The sequence below is a fragment of the Apteryx mantelli genome, chromosome 1 (assembly GCF_036417845.1).
Source record: "Apteryx mantelli isolate bAptMan1 chromosome 1, bAptMan1.hap1, whole genome shotgun sequence".
NCBI classification, from domain to species: Eukaryota; Metazoa; Chordata; class Aves; order Apterygiformes; family Apterygidae; genus Apteryx; species Apteryx mantelli.
Window position 1 is genome coordinate 23,660,584 of NC_089978.1, and position 21,550 is coordinate 23,682,133.

The following is a 21,550-nucleotide window of genomic DNA, read 5'->3' on the forward strand; positions in this document are numbered from 1 at the left end:
AATGCTCTTGGGAAACTACTACACTTCTGTACAATAGTTAGAGCACTAACTTTTAGTTTCCTTGAGCACAGCACTCTCATGCTATATTGACAAACAGGAATGATTCAGTTCTTGGCGGAGATACTTAATGTTTTTGCCAAAATAATCCCTCTGATTCTCAGATTTCTTTGCTGAAGAGTCATGGCTCCTAGGTGCTGGACAAACCACCAGTCAAATAATCTGTCAATAATCTGTGACCTCAAGTAGCCAAATATTTCCTTTTCTTAGCTTCACATAATTCCATCCTACAAAAAAAAAAAAAAAAAAAAAAAAAAAAAAAAAAAGCCACCCCACAACTTTCTGCCTTTACTCCCTCCAAAGCCAAGACACTAGATTTCTGCACTGTCCTTACTTGGCCTCCCCAAAACATTCTTGCCATCAACTACACAAATTCCAAAACAGCCACTAATAGCAGGTAAAGAAGGACAAAGGGAAGAAGAGTATCTTCTTCCAGATACTCTGTACCGCCAACCCCAAGATTAACTCATTCCATCCAAGAGCTCCACTCCTCCAAGAGTAACTCATTCTATCCCCTTCTTCTATTGTGGACTTGTTTATTCAATCCTTCCAGATACAAAAAGATGAAGATGCATTAAAAGAAACATCTATTCACTGGTCATTTCCACTGCCAAGAATGACTACTTTGCCTAATGCATACAGAGGTATACACACACACACACACACATCCCTTTAAGTCAAAAGTATGAAGGTGCTATGTAAGAAAGCTCCAGGCATACCTCTGTCTTCTAGTCAAATCAACATGTTCTCTGAAGGGATCACTAACTTTCAAAGACCTTTTCTCCACAGAATTTTAAAACACACCACTTAGTTCCTCATCAGTTTACCCCATGTATACATCTGTCTCAAGTTTTATTAAAGTTTATCTAGTAAATATGATACCCGCTTCAATTACTAAAAATAATTTTAATAAGATAAACCCACAAAATCATCAAGATTATGTTTCATTTTAAAATTAAACCACTGAAGTCATTTCCCTAAAGATTTAGTAATATAACAGATTTATTTTATTAATATTTACTAAACTTATTAACTGTCTACTGAACTGTGAAGTTTGTCTGTCAAGCTATGGATAGAAGAGCTATCAACCCCTTGAGAACCTGATAATATTAAACCTAATATAGGCATGGCAATTAAGTTTTAATAACTTGAGAAGATAAAGTAGAAGTTTGCCAAAATCAGCTAGTTAATTTTTGAACCCATCTCCCTCTCTATTTTATTGACAAATTAGCTAGGAAATGTTTGTGCTATAAGAACGTCATAAATATTACCATACAAACCTAGATCTTACAAAGTTCACCTTAACTGTTACTTGCTTTATTTAGGCACATTTTCTTGGACTTTTCTCCTACAGAGCTACTAAACTCCACATCAGAAAGTACATGCTCTGCTGACTCCTTTTTCCACTGAGAACTCAGTTCTTGAAGCCAGACAACTTTGGTCACAACTAACCATATAAATGGCCCCCAGTTGTACAGTGGAATTTGATAGCTTGTCTTTCTACAAATAGCCATATCTTATTATTTCAGTGAATTCTATACTTCAGCTACAAGAACTGAATTAGTAACAGACACCAAATTCCTCCATCCTTCAAAACTTCCTTGCAGTGTGTCAGCTTTGCTGGACACTGAAAATGGACAAAGATCTTATGTTCAGCTTTCCACTATCTACCTACCATCTTTCTTCACTCTTTTGGCCCAATTTGGATACTATCACTGTTACTGATAGGATCTCAGGCAGAAAAACATTTCAGCATTTAGCAGGTGTCTTAGGAGTCACTTTCTCTTTCCTGAAGGGTCACAGCAGATCACCGTTGAACACAGGCTATACCTTGAGATTGAGGCACTTACCTATTAAAGGGCTGCATGAGCGTTAAGCATCTACACTACAATCATTGTTACATGAGCTAGCAGAGGACCCAAAATGGAATATTCTACAGCTAAACAGTTCTTTTCTCAGGACCAAGATCCTTTCCCTCAGGGATTCACCTAAGGTTTTTCTACACCCTATGGCCTTAAACAGGGATATGCAGGTAGACTGAAGTCCAGGGTACCTTCTAGAGGTCTCAAGGGTGACAGAGTTCCCTATTCTAACGTTTCAGATAAGAAAACTAAAAGAAAAACTAAAATAATCTTCTACTGAAGAATTCTCTACCTGACTGGAAAGGGGCACTAAGGAATCAGAAAATGCATGCATTGAACAAATACACATTAGCAAAAGGATGGACTAGATTTCACCTTTGCTTCCACCTTTGATTTGAGAGGACTATTTTCCATGAATTTCTTCATTTGAAATCTTTTCCATAGAGCCATTCCTCAAAAAAGTATCAGGTGAAGTACTTCATACCAGATCAACAATTAGTTCCGCTTGGCAGAGCGTGTTAAAAAATTAAAGTCACAGCATAATCAGCTCTAAGTAAGAAAACTTCATTAACTAGATTAATACCATAGCTTGTGAATTTCAGATTAAGGTGAGAGAGATGGCAAAGGTGCTTGTTATGAAGCATGGCATCACAGGAAAAACAGTCTTCTTGAGAAAGACTTGAAGTCCAGCATAGAAAAAAAAAAAAATCTGCTTCAGAACCTCTGTGGATACGCCCAGGTAGGCACCCATTTGGCCACAAGACATGACATGCTACGCACTTGTTTCCTCTCAGCTTTAACAGTACCGCTTTCATATGACTTGGCCCATGAGCGTACACAGTAAGCCCAAATACTAGTCAACTCACCGGATATCACTTATTTAAGGTCAGTTTGTTAGAGCAGGAACTGAAAACCCTTAATTCCAAAACAATGTTTGGATCTCAGACAGCACCACAAATCAGAAGCATATCAGGGGAGGGGGAAAAAAAATAAATAAAATAAATAAAGTCAAGCTTACAGGACAGGCAAAACAAGACCTTGCAGCCGTTTTGACAGTACTGCTTCCCAAAACAAGTGTTCAGCAAGGCAAGAGCTGCAAATTAACCCCCAATGGAATGGGAATACGGGCAAAATAACTGGACATGTTAGAAGCACTTCGCATGCTTCATCTCAGTCAAAAGTTACAATTAGCATTTTTAGCAACCAAAAAAAAAAGAGAATTAAGAGGTGGTCCCATGCACAGGGCAGACACATTTCATCATTTGAACAACAGCTTCACATGTACCTAGTGTTGACAACACCATAAAGAGAGAGCAGGGCTTGAGCAGTGTTTTTTTTGTTTGTTTGGGTTTTTTTAAATAATACAGGGCAATGTCTGAAGAAGTCCTCCTCACTTCAGTAGTATTATTTGTGAGTAAACAGCAGCAGACTGTGGTGCAGTTTAATTCCTGAAGTGAAGAGCTGCTGCCCATGGTGTTTAAAGGCTATTGAAACTGAACTTACAGCTGACAATTATGTTCTCAAATATTAGAAGGTTGTAACAAACTGACACAAGCCTCAGAAGAACAAGTGATGTTTGTGGGCCCTCAGGCTTCTAGGATTACATACCATGGCAAAGACAATAGACTCATCATTATACACCCCATTTGTTCTTCAGACTTATCAGTGGCTCAGCATTGTGGCATGCAGCCAACTGTTCTATATGTACTAGTATATATCTACAGCTTGCAACAGCACTACCTTTCAAAGAACCAATTTATCTATTTTATGTTAGGCCCTTATTATGTTTCCACTGAGGTCAACAGCAGAACAGTTACCCATAGAATTCTCTCAAAGTAACTGCACAAGCTGTTAAAAAAATTTCTTCCCCCAAATCAACTAGCAGCAAGCCAAAAAGAGAAAGTTGTCTCAACTATGCAATATGTTGTACTTATACATGATCAAATTGTGTCATTCTCCCAATGACACTCACACGGCACGTTCATGACAGGTTAGTAGCACACACTTCGACAGAGTACACGCTGGCAGGCTATTCTTCCATAAAAAAAGACATTGTCACAACATGACAATACCATACGCTTTTTCTTGAAAGGTTCAGATGGGTTTACAAAGGGTAAATTTTAACCTTGGTTGCTATCACCTAACTGCATGAGATTCTCCTAACTGGGTCAAGTAAACAGAATATTTTACATTGCTTATTTGGAAAAATAGTAAGCATGCATTTAGAGTTGCAATTCAGCTTCTCTACCATATCACTCTCTAAATACGGAACGTAGCAAAACTGGCCCTCTAACATCACTACCTCTACTTAAACAACTGAGTTAAGCATGTGAAAACTCAGAAACATTAAAGCTGGGTATCTTCACTAAGTCAGTGAGGGTGAATTAATTCTATTGCTTTAGGCTGGCCTGAAAGCAAGAAAGGAAAACTGTTCATGTAAGGGGGGGGGGGGGGGGGCAGCCACACACAAGCCTGAATCACTTGGATCCAGGATTAAGTTGGGAAAAACCTGTATGAACAAGGCATCCAGTGAAAGCAGAAGATCAGATATAAAAAGAAATATCCTGATAGAATAAGAGTATTTAGTTCTTTCCCTTCAAAAGGGAACACAAATCTGGATTGTTTCTATAGATGTGCAATATTAACTGTCAACCAACAGGTTCAGTACCCATAACTCCTATATTCACCTACAGACAAACAATATGCATTCTCTTGATCACGTTTCTCTAAAAACATATTCTCAAGCTTTAATATAAGGGTGGGGGGGGGGAAGCATTTCATAGGTAGTTTCTCATTTAATAAAATCCTGTTTTCACTTATTATTTCACTTATTATTCACTTATGCATCCTTGACCTTCCCCAGCCCCTTGTGCCTGTTAGAAGAAAAAAATAAGTATGTTGCAGAGAAACCTATTTTCAGAGCAAACAGATACTTCCTTCACTGTCCAGCTGAAGCCCTTATTTTTTACTTACACAACACAAAACAGATCTGTATAACACTCAGGGATCATGTGCTGAGAGATACACCTTCAGCTATGTAAAGATCATGAATGATTCCAAGGGAAGAAGTGCTTGTTCTCAGCTATTTTATTCTAGTATATAACATTTCTTATGAAAAAGACAGTAAATTTTAGATGGATTTCAGAACACACACATTGTTCCTTTTTTTTTTTTTTAATGTAATATGAGCTATTCTGTCCTATAGCACAGCGAAGACATCAGCAGGATGAGTCCCCACAAATAAAGTACCTGCAGCCTAAAGCTGAAATATCTTTTCTGGGTCTTCTCAAATTTGATTACTGTTAGAGCTGAAGAAATGAAGGAAAAGATGACTTAGAATAGACTAAATGTGGGGGGGGGGGGTTGTTTTTTGTTGTTTTTTTTTAAATCTGCCCCCTTTCTTCTTCCCCTTGCCCCCCTTCCCTCCAAGTTATAGAAAGCAGAGTTCTTCAGAAACCTGGTCTTTGAACTCCTAAAGGTCCATGATTTCCTTGAGGTCCACGTGCCCCCATTTCATCCAAACTATAGCACCAGAAAACATTAACAGAAAAACAGCACCACAAGTAACAGAAAGGAGTCATAATGAATGCTGAAATGGGAAAACACAATACAACAAAAATACCAGCCCAACTCATTCACCACTCACAGCTCAAACCTATTAATAGTATTTCCTGAAAATAAAAAAAGGTTACCTTAAGTTACACAGTACTGTGTGCACTTAAACCTACAAGTCCAGGTAACACCTATATTCTTTCATTTGTAATTCTACACAGTAGCCTCAAATCAAAGAAGCTTTTCACATGAAGAGCTATGTTTTCCACATCTGCACAACTTTCTGTACAGATTATCAAATACCTAAGGTTATGAAAGATTCTATTTGAAAAATATTCCACACTGTTCCTTGCATAACTACTCATTAGCTTGATGTCTCTGTTTCTGGATGCAGGAAAAACTGAAATCTTTGAGCAATAAGAGCTGTAGTAGGATAGAGAAATGTATTCTTCCCCTAGCTTTCCTAATTAGCTTCCTTTGCAAGTTCCCACTATTAAACACACTAGCTGATTGCAATTAGCCACGAGGTACTAGACAAGCTCTCCCTCAAGGAGAGCTGAAGATTTGCCAAAACTGAGCTAGTCCACAGATAGTTATCTCGATTTTCTAGAATACTAACTTTGTCTGTATGCATTTGGACAGATTATAGCAGAGGAGAAAAAAAGTTCCCATTTTCCTGTCTTGTGCAACACACAACATCTTCAACATGATTCTGGGCACTAGCAAAGCAATTTGTCATACAGGCAGCTGAGTTTTGTAGATCTGACAAAGCAGTCGACTAGGATTTAAAACGAAAAATAGAACTGCACAAACTAGCACTCATGTACACCACAGATGGAAGCACTTTGAGAGTCAGCTGTACAGCAGACTGGCCTCTGGACAAACTGACTTGAATCAGAGACAGCAGTTCAGACATAAGCCTAGCTTCCGAAATACAAGATGGTTGCACAGAACTGAATTTCTAGCTGCAGATTCTGGGCATCTAAACAAAAAAACACATCTTTTTTCTTTGACTATTCTACATATGATTTAGCTTCTCCAGGACTAATTGACAGATACATTACAAAGCATTAGCATTACAGAATTTTTTCTCCTCTTCCCTGCTCTTATGTAAATACTTTACTGCCATGCATTTTTAGTGGGACTAAAGTACAGCTAATACCAACACTTTGGCACTCCCAGGATTGGACAATTCTCTTTTTAGTCTGAAGATCCAAGAACAACTTCACACTCATTCCTTGCAACTAATCAGCATAGCATCACCAACAGAGCACAAACATCCTTTCTTTCAGCAGGAGAAGTATCAAGATCTAAAAAAACATCCTTCTCAGTGCTTCACAGGTACTGTGTCTCCTGTAGTTGTGCGCAAGAATTTGAAGTACATATTTATATAAAGCAGCTCAAGCATTATTATTGCATGTGCTAAAGAAACTCCTATAATGATGCTAATATCTTCCTTCTGGAAACCATAAAGCCACACAGATCTTCCGGTCCTGATGATAAATATAGTACAGAATACACTATTGGAACCATACACTTGGCTTGAAAACAGACATAGCTGATAAACATTTTGTTTTCAAAAGGTGTGCTCTTCAGGTTTTCCTTCTTTTCATAGTCTTAGTTAACCCAGTAGTTATTAGAAAAGGTTTTAGACAGTAATCCAGCAACATCTGCTTATTTTCAGCACATGACTAAATCTAAAGACCAGATCAGAGCTCTATTTCTAAAAAGATCCAGAGCAATTTAGAGGTATGATTCCCAAATAATGTTCAAATCCATCAGTAGTTAAATGCAATGAAAAATGGCATCTGTTAAAGTGATCCACTTTATACATATTTTTTCCCACTCTGTTCAGAAATTTGGGGAGGAAGTGTGCCAGTGAGAATGAAGGTCATGAAAGCCATTGGATAAATCTGATATATGAGATTATGAGATTTTCATTATAGGCTGTAGAATTTTCATAGCCATGTTACCCTACAGGACAGGGGAAGCTACCAACAAAATAACTAAGTTTTCCAGCTCTTCAACTCTTCACTGCTAAAATACAAAACGCAAGTGCATGTAAAGCTTCCCTGCAGATACTAAGACCCATTTGTGGATGTCAGACACTGACTGTGGACACTAAATTACATTATGTAGTTGCTTGTTGCTGTTTTTTGGGAATACCACAGAATGCCATGGTAGCCCAAATGGATTATCCCTACTCACGTTCAGTAGCTCATCTAAACAGTGAAGCATACAAAAGAGAGCTGATCAAGCAGAAAAAGCAAAGGAGGCCAGCTTCTGCTTCTATTCTTATTCTTTCTTTAGATAGACGACTGGCAATAGACACTGGCATTACAAGTTGTCTTATACAGGAGTATCAGTTGGTTATTTACACACCTGTACAGGAACAGAAGATATCGACTGTGTCAGAGTCCAGTCTCCTCCTGTTACATGCAACATCCTATTTTTTAGTAAGCTGATCAAGCACTACCCACATGTTTCAACACATATGTTATAGTGCTGAAGTCCACGGTGAAATATTTTTAGCAAGCCATCTGAAATCCCTCTTATTCATCCTGATAAAAAAGAGTGAGAGCAAATGACAAATACAAACAGATGCACTACTTAGTGCATTTTATTCTAACCCACATTCCTAGTTATAAAAGAGAGCAACCAGCCTTTAAAAGTCATTTGTGTACATCTGGTAGACATGAAGAACTCAATGGTTTCAAATTGATTTTTGCAAGACTACAATATGATAATGGCCATCAAAACCCAAAAGTATTAATGGGTCTCCTAGATAAAAAGCTTCCTTCCTCATACAAGGTCTTCACAGCAGAATGATAAGTCCTGATAATCTAGCTCAGCTTTTAACCATCAAGCAGAATCCATGCTACATCCAAAGTAGCTCTTCAAATGGAGATAGCTTAAAAACACTTACATACCATTTCCTAATCCAGATAAGGTCAAAGTCTGTGTATTCCCTATGTACACATGCAGTTATCACTGCTGTCACTTTTGATGTGGTACTACTCTTCTACACAACTTCCTCCCTATCCCCTACTGCTTTTTCCTTCATTATACATGTACTAAGCAGTCCTTGTTTCGTCTTACTGCAAAGATTAGGATCAATTTTCAATACAGATTTTTGGGATTTTCCTCAGAAGCAGAGATCCCAAAAAACTTATCTGCCTTTCTTGCTCACCTTGAAATGAGGTGTGTTTATTACAAGTCTTGACTTCCTACTTAAATGTGGAGAAATTTAAATCTGCTGTCCCATTTCACACAAAGCCATTTGATTGATTTTTTGGTTTGGTTTTTATCTTCAAAGACATTGACATGTTTTTTGAGAAAGGTATCTGCACACTAAAGAATTGAATTATTTATGTAAAAAACAATGTCACAACATCGGTTATTTTGCCCATTCACTTGGGTATGAATGATAAACAGAAACCTCAACTACTGTAAGAAATATCTGAACTAATAGGTCAACTTTACATGATTGGTTAAGCCTCATTTTTAACTAGTAGAACTAGTTATCAGAATATTCATTAAATAAGTTACAGACATTTACCTAATTTTAAATGGATATCCACCAGACTCAACTCATCTTCAAAGGAGATTTAATCACCACAATTTCTATAGCGTTCAGTTGTCAGCACAGTACAGATAAAGTAGCCTTTATCTTTAGTACAGGTCCAAACAGTAGTATCTGCTAAAAACTAAATACATCTGTGATCTTCAGCCACCCAGCCCTGAAGCAAAGCCTCTGTACTGGGCTTTCCCTGTCCCAGGGTGCCTTCCTTGCTTCCCAACCTCCCTTTCCACTCACAAGTGTGGGTTAATGAATAACCTCCTGAGGACATGAGTAATCTGCAAGTATTACTTTTCTCTGCCTTTCTTGCAATTCCTCACATCAACGTATTTCTGGATAATGCTCTTTTCTACTTTCCTGTGCTTACCAGAGATAACGGATATGAAACAGGTCTCCATTTACAGATGGAAGATGTTAATCATCCGATCAAAAAAAAAATGCATGTGCACAAGAGGAAACATTAGCAGCTAAGAATTACACCAAGGTAGTAATACTCTCCACAAACATCTAGCTAGAAGCAGGTGCTCCAAACAGTTCCACTGATGTACTCATTTAGTTGTTTAGACCTTCATAACCACTAATAAAAGACTAGTTGGGAGCTGCACATGTATTCTGCAGGACACTTAAGTAGCCTCATTTACCTTAACAGAACTACTTTACAGCAAAAGATGGCCCACAGTTTCAGAACTGGATCCCCACAGTTTTGCCCTTTCATCACTGTTATATACAAACTCAGTGTAAGAACCAATTGATAAAGTTTCCAGCTCTCCCTTCTACAGCATTGAAGGGAAAAAACACTTCTCAGCTGTAGTATCCAGTACTTTTATCTCAGGCTTTCCAGTGCCTCTCCTTGGGTCATTTGATATCGCTCCTTTAGCTTTCCCTCCCACTGCTCTCACACAATTCAACAGCAATGAGACACCAACAAAAGAAATTTGTCCAGGTTAAGAGCAGCACAATAAGACTTTGTGGTGTTTCCAATTTAATTAAACAGAAACAGAATCCAAGAATTACACTCAAAGTAAATCCAGTACTTGAAATATTTTCACTTAAAAAAAAGCTTTATTAAGAGAAGGAAAGAAAAACCAAGTGAGCATGTGTGTGCATGTAGTTTTAAGTCTATAAGGGATAAACATTTGCAGATTATTATGCTAAGTTTCTGGAGTTCAGTTGAATCAAGCTAAGGATTACTGTTTTCCATTCCCAGTAGTTTTCTGAAAAGAACAGAAATGATTGATTTTTCCCTCAACTGTATGATTTAGAAAAAAATTTAGCTCTTAAAAACAAGCAAAGACAGTTGTTCGATCACATCTCACCTGCTGCTGCATGCCAAGGAGTAGAAGAGGGAAAAAAGTCACACCAAGGGGAAAGGGTATCAATATTTAAAGGCTCTAAGCTCAGCTTGGACCTTGTAAGAATTCATTTTTAGCATTAATGGATTTCAGAGGTGGAATGCATTAGATATAATACTACAAAATTTCAGTGCGAGAATCTCATATTGATACATTTTAGGCTAAGTTGGGAAAAATAATCATTTCTGCTACAGATGTAACCTACAGAGTAAATATTACTATGGAGACCTCCACATTAAAAATTAGCAATAAAGACAGACAAATACTTTAAAATTAAAAGAACCAATGGTAATTATTACAAAGCACATATAAAAGTTTGTTACATTTATTTAGATTAACAGAAAGTTTTATTCTATATTAACTAAATTGCTTGACTATGAGAAAAAAAACATAAAATTACTTTGGCTTAAAAAACAAGATTACAGGGTAAGAGAAAGCATTTTTGATATACCAGTTCAGAAGCTCCATAAGTTTGCTCTCCTGTTTTGGAAAAGCAGCTTGTTATCTGAGCTAAAGCATCAGTCACCTTCAATATTAGGCATGTCTTCATGACATACCATGTAATCACGAGTTTTCTTCACTTAGAAGACCAGCAGCTATATATCAATGTTTTGGGGGGGGGGGGGGGGTTGTCTGACAAGCCATGGTTCTCTGTTTCTCTGGGAGGGTTTTATGGGTGTTGGGTTCTCCCATCTTCGCAAGTGCTTCGTTAGTCTTGATGCTTACTAAAAGACTTCTGATAATGTCTCAATTTATGGCTAGATTTCATAAACAGTCTCCTACATATTTAATTCTTTGAATATCTACCAGATTATATTTGATGAGAAGGCAACCGAAGAAAATTAGAACATGTAGCACTGATTTATCACAAAGCATTTTTACGTAATGTCTAGCTAGAACTGGAGTAAATTTTAAGATCACCTACTGTTTTATCTACAGCTTTTGCTAAAACCTATCCACTTACTAGTGTCTTGTAAAGTACTCTGCATTCCTCAACATATACCAACTGTGGTTATGTTTTACAGGCTAGTCCAAGTATAAGATTCGTACTTAATGCTGAAACGTTCCAAGAATATTGATGTGTGGTATATCTGAAGCAAGTTCTCAACTTTGCACAGGGGATGTTGTTTAACAACTATCACCTTCCAAACTCAAATCACTCCAAGAGCAGTCATGACCCCTTTCTTAGAACCTCAGCCAAAGACATGTACAGCTGAGATTAAGTTTGTCATCTCCAACTCTGATTTATCTAAAGTTACAGGACCAGAAAAGAGAGGTTAACAACTTTTTGTAATTACCAACTTTAGGTGATGTTATTTCAAAGTAGTAAGGCTACACAAAGGAAAAGCATGAAAACTAAAGACCCCAATCTTTTACACTTTTTAGAGCTGCTGTAGTGTCAGCTCACATATTTTTGGCTCATGAAAGCGAAACCAGAAGGAATCAGCTAAAATTAGAAGGTGAGAAATATATATTGCTATGCACAGATGGAACCCCTTTATTGTTTCTTTCCTCTCCCCATTCTCCCCCCACCATATTATCACATGCACCAGGCACCACATAACATTAATTTGCTAAGGTAAATCTTTAGCACCGAGTTCTGCAAAGTATCTTGAGCACTTTGCAAGAGTGAATCCTTAAGCAAGCGTACTCTGATACTAGCAATCAAGCTTCAAAAGTCTCATCATCTTACATGTTGAAGCCCAACTCAGGATTTAAGGTACTCAACGCGAGCTCTAAGCAACACTATAATGCCAAATTAAAACCAAAAAACTAAGAGCAGCTGCTGTGCTCTCAGTATGTCACACAACTCCTCACTCAGCTATGTAATGGGAGGCAGTGGCTGGGAAGTGAGGGTCAGAGTGGTTTTCCTTTATCTGGGGATTTTAAAATAGCCCTGCTTGAGAGTTGATTGCAAGTTTCTTAGGTATGCTGGCAGACATCAGGCAAAACACGAAAAGGGAAGGGAGAGGTTTCATTCTATGTTAATCCAAATTTGATTAAGATTTCTTTTTCTACTTTATTCTCCAGCTGACTTATGTGATCAGAGGCATACAAAACACCCCATATTACTGATGGGCTAATCCCTGATCTCTCATACTTCATAGGTGCGACAAACCGTTCGTATTTGAGGAACGGACCCATTTTAAGGGACAATATTCTGTAGAGTCAGGTAATCTCCCATCCCTGCTCGCTCTTTGAAGACCAACACAGAGCCCTCAATTTTCTTTTAAAAAGAGACCCCATATGCCCATCTATTCAACCATCTATTCAGTATTTTCCTGCATTGAGATAGCAGGAGACCCCAGTAATCTTTTCATGTATTTTACAGGTGAGCAAGGACACTCACACTGTCATGAAATTTGTCTGTCAATATACACTGATTGGTGTGGGTTCATAACTGAGACCACTTGTTAAATAAATCTGCCAACGCTTCCACATAGGTTTTTGCCACAACTTTAAGAGGACAGATCCTTATCAAAAAGTTTATAAAAAATAAGTTCTTCAATTTATCAGAAATACATTATTTTAAACCATATCCTGAAGGCTAATATGACTTTAAATCCTTTTAGACTCCTCAATCCATTAAGCTTCCCAGTTTATTGCCCTGTTTGCCTTTTTCTTTTCCTCCCCTTCCCTCTTTTTAATCAGTATCCATTTTCTCCTTTCTAGTACAGCTGGTTATGAGGTCTTGTTTCTCTTTGCAACTAAAGCCAGGTTAAGATCCATGAGATTAGCTTTTAATTTGGGGGTATCACTACAGAAGTAGTATAAGGTTCTGTATTCAATCTTCCAGAGGTGTCTACACACTTCAATCCCAAAACAACTGGAGCACTATACTTAGCTTAAATTATGAGTTTCTCATATTTAATTGCTTGTCCTACTATTCTTCAGCTGATTCTAGTCCCTAGCTCCTAAATACTTTTACAGCAGAGACAGCTGTTTGTTCCTGTCCCTCCCTTCCCCCTGCCACCTCAAAAGACTCGTATCTTTGACACTGGCCAACGGATTCAAGAGCCAACAAGCAGGTAGCTCCCTCCCCTCTTCCCTTTTCACACACTCCCTCTGATGGAGGGAGGAGTCTTTAGCCAGTTCTAACTTATTTAATGAATTCCTTTCCACAGGAGTCCTGACTACCACTCCAAGTGAAGCTTTGGCACTCTACAGTATTTGTCAAATTGGCATGTGGGAGGGAGGAAGAGGAGAGGTATTTTTTCCCCTCAATATTTCCTTTCAATTCTGTTCCCCTGTTGCACTACATGATCTTTCCTTCCCTTTCCTTTATTTTAGAGCTAGAGTAGTGCTCTACTTTAGGCAGCTTTAGTGCCTCCTCTTCCTCTCTCAGAGTTGGAAATAGGAATAACAAAGTAGCTCCTCATACTCTTCAATATGTTTTTCTGCCCCCCATTACTGAAGCTCCATCAAGCTGCTGAGCATGCACAGCCTGATGTTCTCTCCCCACCTGCCTGCCCTTTGGTATGGTCTTTCTTTTAGGTCTAGTACTCAGTCTTTCTTTACAAAAGTGTTCCTCGCTGCCTGTACCAGATGGCCTGTATTTTTGGACTCTTCCACCATCTCAGTTTCCTCAGAAACTTCCTGTCATACTACTCTTACTGATATAGAGATAAATATAAAACAATAGTCCTCTCTCAGTCTGATTTTTATATTTATTGATCTAAAGAAACCAAGAATTCATCTTCTCAAACAAGACTTGGCACAAGTCTGGGAATGTTTATTCTTTATGTCCTTCCACAGTAACATGAAAATGGATTTTTTTTTTTTTGAATAGTTTTCTATTGAAGAGAGTACAACTTTCCTATCACACCTCTTGGCTGAATTTTGGGGGAAAAAAATGGTGAATATATAAAAACCTCGAAGTGCATATGCTACCAAGTATAGAAAGAAGTTAAAATAAGTCTCAACTATAAAATGGGAGATTGCCTCTACACTTTCTTGGAGTACACTAACCCTTACCTTTCAGTATGTTCCTATACCCTGCATTTCCCTAGCTCTTCCTTTTTTCCAGGCAGGTTTCCCCTTTGGCATCCATTTTTGTTTCTGCAGATCCATGGTAAGAATAAGAGGAAAGACAGATTCAGTTATCCTATTACAATTAAGTTTAGCATTTAGAGAAAATATTAAGGGGGAGGTGGGGGGGGGGAGAAATCAACTGGTGTCCCGAGGCAGGCAGCTGACTCTGAAAGAGGATCTTAAGAAGGGAGCAGGGAGGCTGCCAGCTCTGCTGCTCCCTAACCTGCTTACCTAGCCTGCCATTTGCAGGCAGACCAAGCTGAAGAGCTATGGTTTAATGAGTTCCTGCTAATGCAGTACTTTTAATATCAGGTAGGACCTACTGAATCAAAAGTGGCCACACACCTCCATTTTCTCACGTTTCAAGACAAGAATCAAAGACTCCTGTTTCAGTGCAAGGTGCTTACTGTGAACTGGAACTAGTTGCAGGATAGGGAAGTCCTCCTAGAAGTGCCATACAGCTGCTTCATAGCATTGATATCTTGACCTTGACCCTCAAAGCACTTGAAAGAAAGGGTCCTGAATACCATAAAGAGTATTTAACAGAACATATTGAAAAAAAGCAAGATACAAGTTGAAAGACTATGATAATCCAATTGGCTATTGCATCCTGTACTCTCACACTTCCACAAAATGTGAGGTTGTACTGTGCACTTTACCAAAATAGTCCTGAAGCTGCAAAAGCAAGAATAGCAGTAATGTCTGGAAGTGCTGAAGTTTCTTGATGAAGTACACTTTATTTAAAAAGCAGATGCCTAACAGGACTCCAAGAAAGTTAATTTCATCTGTGCTTTTGACAAGGACCTCCATTTTTCTAAGGCAATGGAAAACATATCAAGTTTTAAAAATAAAAGCCTTTTCACAGTAAAAAAAATTTTTTTTAATCCTACAATAATTTTTGTAAGCGCATTCCCTTTGCACAGCTACATCAGTTTCCCAACAAAACAGGAGTGCAATCACACCAATTAACTAGAGTTGATTCTACACATAGGCAATAAGAAGCCTGAAACACATGGCTGGATCTCCATTCTCTCTCTTCCCATCTTCAACAGCAAGAGCAGCCTTACCCTGGCTTAAGTCCTAATCATCTCTTCCATCCTGGGAAAAGCATATTCATTTATGCTTATACCAAAAAATCCTTGAGCAACACTACCTATAAGACTGTTTAATATTTAAGGGAAAATTCCCACGATTGAAGCACTTGCAGTTAAGGCATACATCATAAGACACATTCATTATTCAGCCCATTCAATTGCCTGCTCTCTCATGGCCTTTTCAGCCAATTAAGTAGAATCACAATTTAGAAACAGGTGCTGAAGCTGTTATGCACTACTCAGCAACTTCCGCCTTGTATTTACTGCAGTTCGAGTAGCCAAAAATCTCTATCTGCCACTACATCACTGCATTCAAAATCAGAAGTAATGAAAAAAAAGTCAAGTTAACATGGCTTGAAGACTACCTTGTCCCACCTTCAGAAGTTTCTAAATATTATGTATTGTTAGCTCTATTTTCATCCTCTGACCTAGCAAAAACCTGTTCTGTACCATCTTCAATTTTTACTCTCTCCTTTAAGCATAGAAAATCTTTACCCAAGTCTTCTACTATTTCTGAAGAGGCATGACAAGAGTCACATTGTCCGTCTCTGCAAATTTAGAAGGACTACTTTCAATTCAGATTTAAATAAGAGTTATTTCCAGGGGGTGGAAAAAAAAAATCCTTCCAGTGTGTGTTATTCACAGAACTTCAGAAAGGTTAAGAAATTGAAAGAAGAAAAGAAAAAAGGTGTGTGGCGGGGGGAGACAAACAGAATCATCTTCATTCTTGTGGGTTGAGTTTCTAGTACTTTAGGAAAAAAGAAACCAAGTTTTTCACTCCTATAATCGTAGCCCACTAACCTTGTTACCCAAAGGAGCAAATACCATCAACTCAGCTCATTTCCCATTGAGGTTCTACATCATTCTTCGGGCTTAGAAGTCCAGTCAGCCAAGTGTGGCAGAAAGCTTATCAAGATCACAGTATTTTGATCCCATGAAAAGAAAACAAAGCCCTTTAAAAGGGCCATACAGAAGTGGAAAAAGTGAGAGAAGATGGTCTAAGGACTTGGGAGTGTTTCAGCAAAGCATTCAGATATTTGCTTGATACGTAAGAAAATTTATATACTCCAATCTAGTCACATTTAAGGCAGTAACCATTAGAAAAAACTGAGATTTCCTTATTCCACCTGAAGGATCCAAAAGTAAGTGCCTAACCACACAGAAACACAAAAGACTTAGCTTCCAAGACAGAAGTAACCCTGTGGTCTTTGTTGCTAGAATGCAGCAATGAGACAGCTCCTATCAGGGCACATTACGCTGCGTGGAAACCAGTAATGCAGCCTTTCCTCCTCTGGAGTCAGACCATCTCCCCTTTGACTCTCTGGGAACTCCTGCAACTCAGTGGACTAGAATGCCAGGCCGTGAGATGCCAGAATCACATATGAAGAACTTGCGAGTCTGAGACAAAAACACTGTCAAGGCTACTGTTAACTAAGTCGCATAGAAGCAACTGGAAAGCCACAGCTTACCAGCTGACCACTCCACCACAATAGCATCCCTGTTCTACCAAATTTTCAGCTATCCAGTAACCCCTCTGGTACTAAGACACAGGCTCTGCCTCTCCCATCCCATCAAGCAGGATGACTTGTCCATTCTAAAAGCAAGTACCAGGTGCTGTCTATTACAGGTCTTTTCCTCTGTCCTAGAAACACCTCTAATAGCAATCAAATGTTTAAGTGATATCAAGGGCTGATATTGATGTTGAAACAGGCAAATTGAAGTACATGCATCTTCCCAGCATAAGACAGTGCAAGATTTTCTAGGTCGTTTTTGCACATACCTGAGGAAAATGGCTATCACTGACAGATCATTTTAAATGCAATTTTTAGATCTTAAAAGCTACACACGACTTCACAATACACTTTGCTTCGGCAAAAGTTCCATCTTCAGCATTGCTTGAAACAGCTGCAGCAAGACTCACTTCAAAACAGAAGGATTCTTTTAGTTTGTTTTTCCCCTTTTCAAAGATGCTATTCCTATACATAAAATATAAATTCTAACCATATTCCTGAAGGTATATTGCAGGTTTCACTAGTTTGCAGCAAATTCCAACTCATGGACATAATTAGTTGCTTGTTCCAATACTTTAGGTTTAGTTTGGTAAACAGAGACAACAGAAATACATTTTGCACAATCCACCACTGTTTAGCTTGTCTGAAGTGTGATGAGCAATGAGTTCCTAAAACAAATTGTTTACCTTACTACCCCCAAAGCAAAGTGAGAGAAACAAAGTGAGAAAGCTCAAAAGATTTTGCTTTTGTCAGCAATGCCCCCTTCTGCCAAGAATTACACCAGAATTTGCTCAGTTACTTACATCTAAAGAATCTTCATTGACCAGGATGAGAGACATGCTCTGTGAAATGAGTCTGCAAGAGTATCCTGTAAGAGAAAAAGAAGGATTTCCTTTTTTAAAAGAATATTACACTTGAACTAAACCTCAAAAGGGGCATCTATAGGTCAGATTAGGATATAAATTTTGAGCAGTTACTTCCATCAGGAAGGCTACTGGAAGTGTTGGTGTGTAGGACGCATTCCAACTTGACGTATTTACTAGCAGAGGCTGCATTTTCATCTGCAGTTCCAAATATGTAGCTTTTAAAAAGTTTTAACTGAAGAAAACCAGTATTAGCTAGATATAGTAAATATGTGGTATGCCTCTGGAGTGAAAGTAATCATCTCTGTATCTAGAACTTTGTTTCTACCTACGTGAAGGCAGAGCTTCCATACTTTACAGGAACAGATCTGAGTGCCCAGCTGCAGCTCTGTCACATGGCTGGGAGCACACACATTGCATCAGCTGGTGCTACCCAGTCCTCTTGGCCCCACACATTTGTTCCTATACATTTGTTTGCTAAATGTTTGCTGCTATACAAACATTTTTCACTCCTGAGAGTTTACTGTGGAAGTCCTGAGCTTCACCAAGCACTACAGACCAATGACACGCACACAGCCCCCACCAACTCCTATAGGCATCCTGAAGTTGTACTGCGTTGCCCTTAGCGTAGGACTGGGGCATGAAAGAGGACAAGAGCAAGTTGCCATGGACTAGAGCAAGGTGAAAGCACTCACCAGGCAGTTGCATACTTTCATCAGGATAGCAAAATTCAAAGTAAAAACGCTGACAACAGAAGAGCCTTTTTTTTTTTTTAAGCAATAAGAACCAATGACTGCAATACTGCTCGATACCATTAAGCTAGCAATTCCTCTACCACAAGATTGTCACTGACATTAGACAAAGTGACATGCAAGAAACAACACCTGGCACTTACAGGATAAACACTTTACTTTCCAGCTCATATTAATGGCAAGAGGCAAGTCGTAACTCATGTCAAACTGACCCTACTGCATCATCCTAAAAGCTCATGCGAGTTCTCTTGGGAGTGGCACAGTCCTGTGGCTTCATAAAGCAGCAAACTGCATCTACTGAAATGATGAACATACATGCCTTTTACAGCTGATGTAAATTAATGGAAAAGGAAATACAATGAAAGTATTTTGCATTCCTACTGTGCTTTTGTATGAATGAATCACATAATGAATCATGGTAAGCCTAAGAACTGATTGTCTTAAAATGAGGCCTCAGGAAGTCTATTTCCCCATTTACTTCTGCTAAAATGAATCTGGAGCCCATTAGAATACGAAAGTAATGTCCCAATGATGAACCACTGCAGGGCTGACAGGGTCAAAAGTAAAACAAGAATACAGTCAATATAACATTAACACACCCCACAACAGCAAGAGCACAACTGGAGCACAAGTTTGTTTTCTGTGGGATTTTTGGTTCCTTAGGAAGGCCATAGAGACTCATCAATTGCTGTGTAAATCATTTCCTCAGGCTACAGAATTTAATTGGTCTAGTTTTATATGTGTTATCCAGGGTCAACATGAATGCATGAATGACTTCTGTCAACAAATAAAATCCCCCATCTTTCTTGGTGGAAGACATACCTACATCACAGCGAAGCACTTTCAGGCAGTAAGTTTGATTACTTGCAGAACTTCATTTCTGTTCATTTTCACAGCGGATGGGGAGTATGACTATCAGAAGCAACCTTGTGGAAACATTCTGATCTTATTAATGTTAATGAGCTACAGTTTACTTTCATTCTGTATCCTCTTCTAAAGCAGATATTCAACTCATACACACCTGTTGAGAAAGCTGATGAAATATATCCTAATGAAATGCAGCCTATAACATGAAAGTTTTGCAGACAGACTTGTTCGCTAGCAGAAATTGTAAAGTGACATGGTACAAAACTGAGTAAGGAAGCCTCAACAGGTTGAGGCTGGAGTCAAAACATTGACTCCAGAAAAGAGTCAAGTCAAAGTTTGACATTTTTTAAAATCAGTCCCAGACTGAAGAACCACTTTCTTCTTCTTACTAGGGAGAAAAAGAGGATATTACAAACTTAATCATTTCCCTCCATGGTCAGGGCTATTCTTTCCCTAGGGAATGGCAGCAGCTTTGTGCAGTAAGCTGTTACAAATTCAGTATAACTAATTCAAAAGGATTTTCTAGTAGCATTTGATTGGAACAGCAGCTGCAACAGTTAGCTATAATCTCTAAACTGCTGCTCACTGTTTCATTTTACATCTTTCAAATGAAGTAAGACACCATTTGACAACTGGAGCTGGACAAAAACATTCTGTGGAAAACACTAAGTAGCTCTTTGTTGTCTTTGGGAAATCATGGAGTCAGAAAAACCCAAACCTGCAACTTGGTCATTTTGTGTTTTATCATCACATTAAACAGGAATGAAATTGAGCTTAGAATAGGAGGGTAAGAGTCAAGCCTATTGCCATTTTGTAGGATATTTATACATCATGCACTATTTTAGGACTATGAAGGTGTTAAAATCTAGCACTAGTGTAAAATAAAGTAATTGACAACTGTAAAGTTACAAGTGAAGTTTGTAGTCATATTTTACACACAAAGTCTTATAATAGTTAGTTCTGGCAGTCCTAACAGCAATTGAAAATACAGATCAGTGCATATTTTTTGTCAATGCTTTGACTAGAATGAGATCAACTGCTGGCTCAAAGCCAGATTATAAAATGTTAATCTGCACTTGTAAATTGATGTCTAGGTCTTTTAAATTAAAAGTCTGACTAAGAGTCCATGAAGCAGATGAATTGGGTACTTCTGGGACTTATTTCCTTTCAGGTGCCCTGGGAGAAGGATTGCTTGTATCAGAGTTCAAGATCATAGTCCACAGGCACATTCATATCACAGGCATATAGAAGCCCTCATGTGAGGCAAGCTGCTTATCCTCCACGTTTACAGATGGCACACAGGCCCTGCTCAAGCTTCACTAGGGATACAGCCACACACACTGGCACCACTTCAATTTCCTCAACTGAAAGCGATGGTTCTCCAGAACAGAAGTATTCCAGAAAATGCCTGATGAAGAGAAAGAGAATAGAAAGCAGCTGCTGCACACATGGATTTGAGTCATAAGTACCTTCAGGTACAAATACACTATCATGTGAAGATACAGAGTCAAGGTAAGTACACATAGAGACATGATGGGTAACTCCAAGCTCAGGATTGCCAAGAAGAAAGATTTTATGCCCTTTGGTATGTACAGCTGTCAGCACAAATGCCTTCAATACCTTGGCAATAGCTTTCTGTGTTGAGATATTGACACCTTACCTCTGCTGCTGCTCAGGGCATATCAAAAAGCAAGTATACTGGCAAGGACACTAGCAGCCTACCATCTCAAAGTAGGCTCCAACGATAGACAAGGGGCAGTATCCTTGCAAACCTTGACATGTATTTTAACTCCCTCAGAACAAAGCTGACTGTTTCCATCAACAGCTTAAGAATTATTTGATGAGCCTACATTTGTCAATGTAAATAGTCCTCCTGAACCTGAAGGTATCAAGGAGAACCTTGACCTCAAAAGTTCTGCCTGGCTGGCTAACAGCATAAGGTTGACCAGTCACTAGGGGCTCAAAGAGATGGCCCCAAAAGGACTCAAGTAGCAGAGTCAAATACCACCACAGTATATCCTCAGGAGG

General features: G+C 38.6%; 1 protein-coding gene across 1 annotated transcript in view; it reads right to left on the reverse strand.

The window, feature by feature from the left end:
• Positions 1-21,550, reverse strand: part of ATP8A2 (ATPase phospholipid transporting 8A2) — a 330,956-nt gene that overhangs the window by 223,451 nt on the left and 85,955 nt on the right. The window contains 1 exon segment of the mRNA XM_013962146.2: positions 17,844-17,908. Within this exon segment, the coding sequence (XP_013817600.2) occupies positions 17,844-17,908 (65 nt within the window).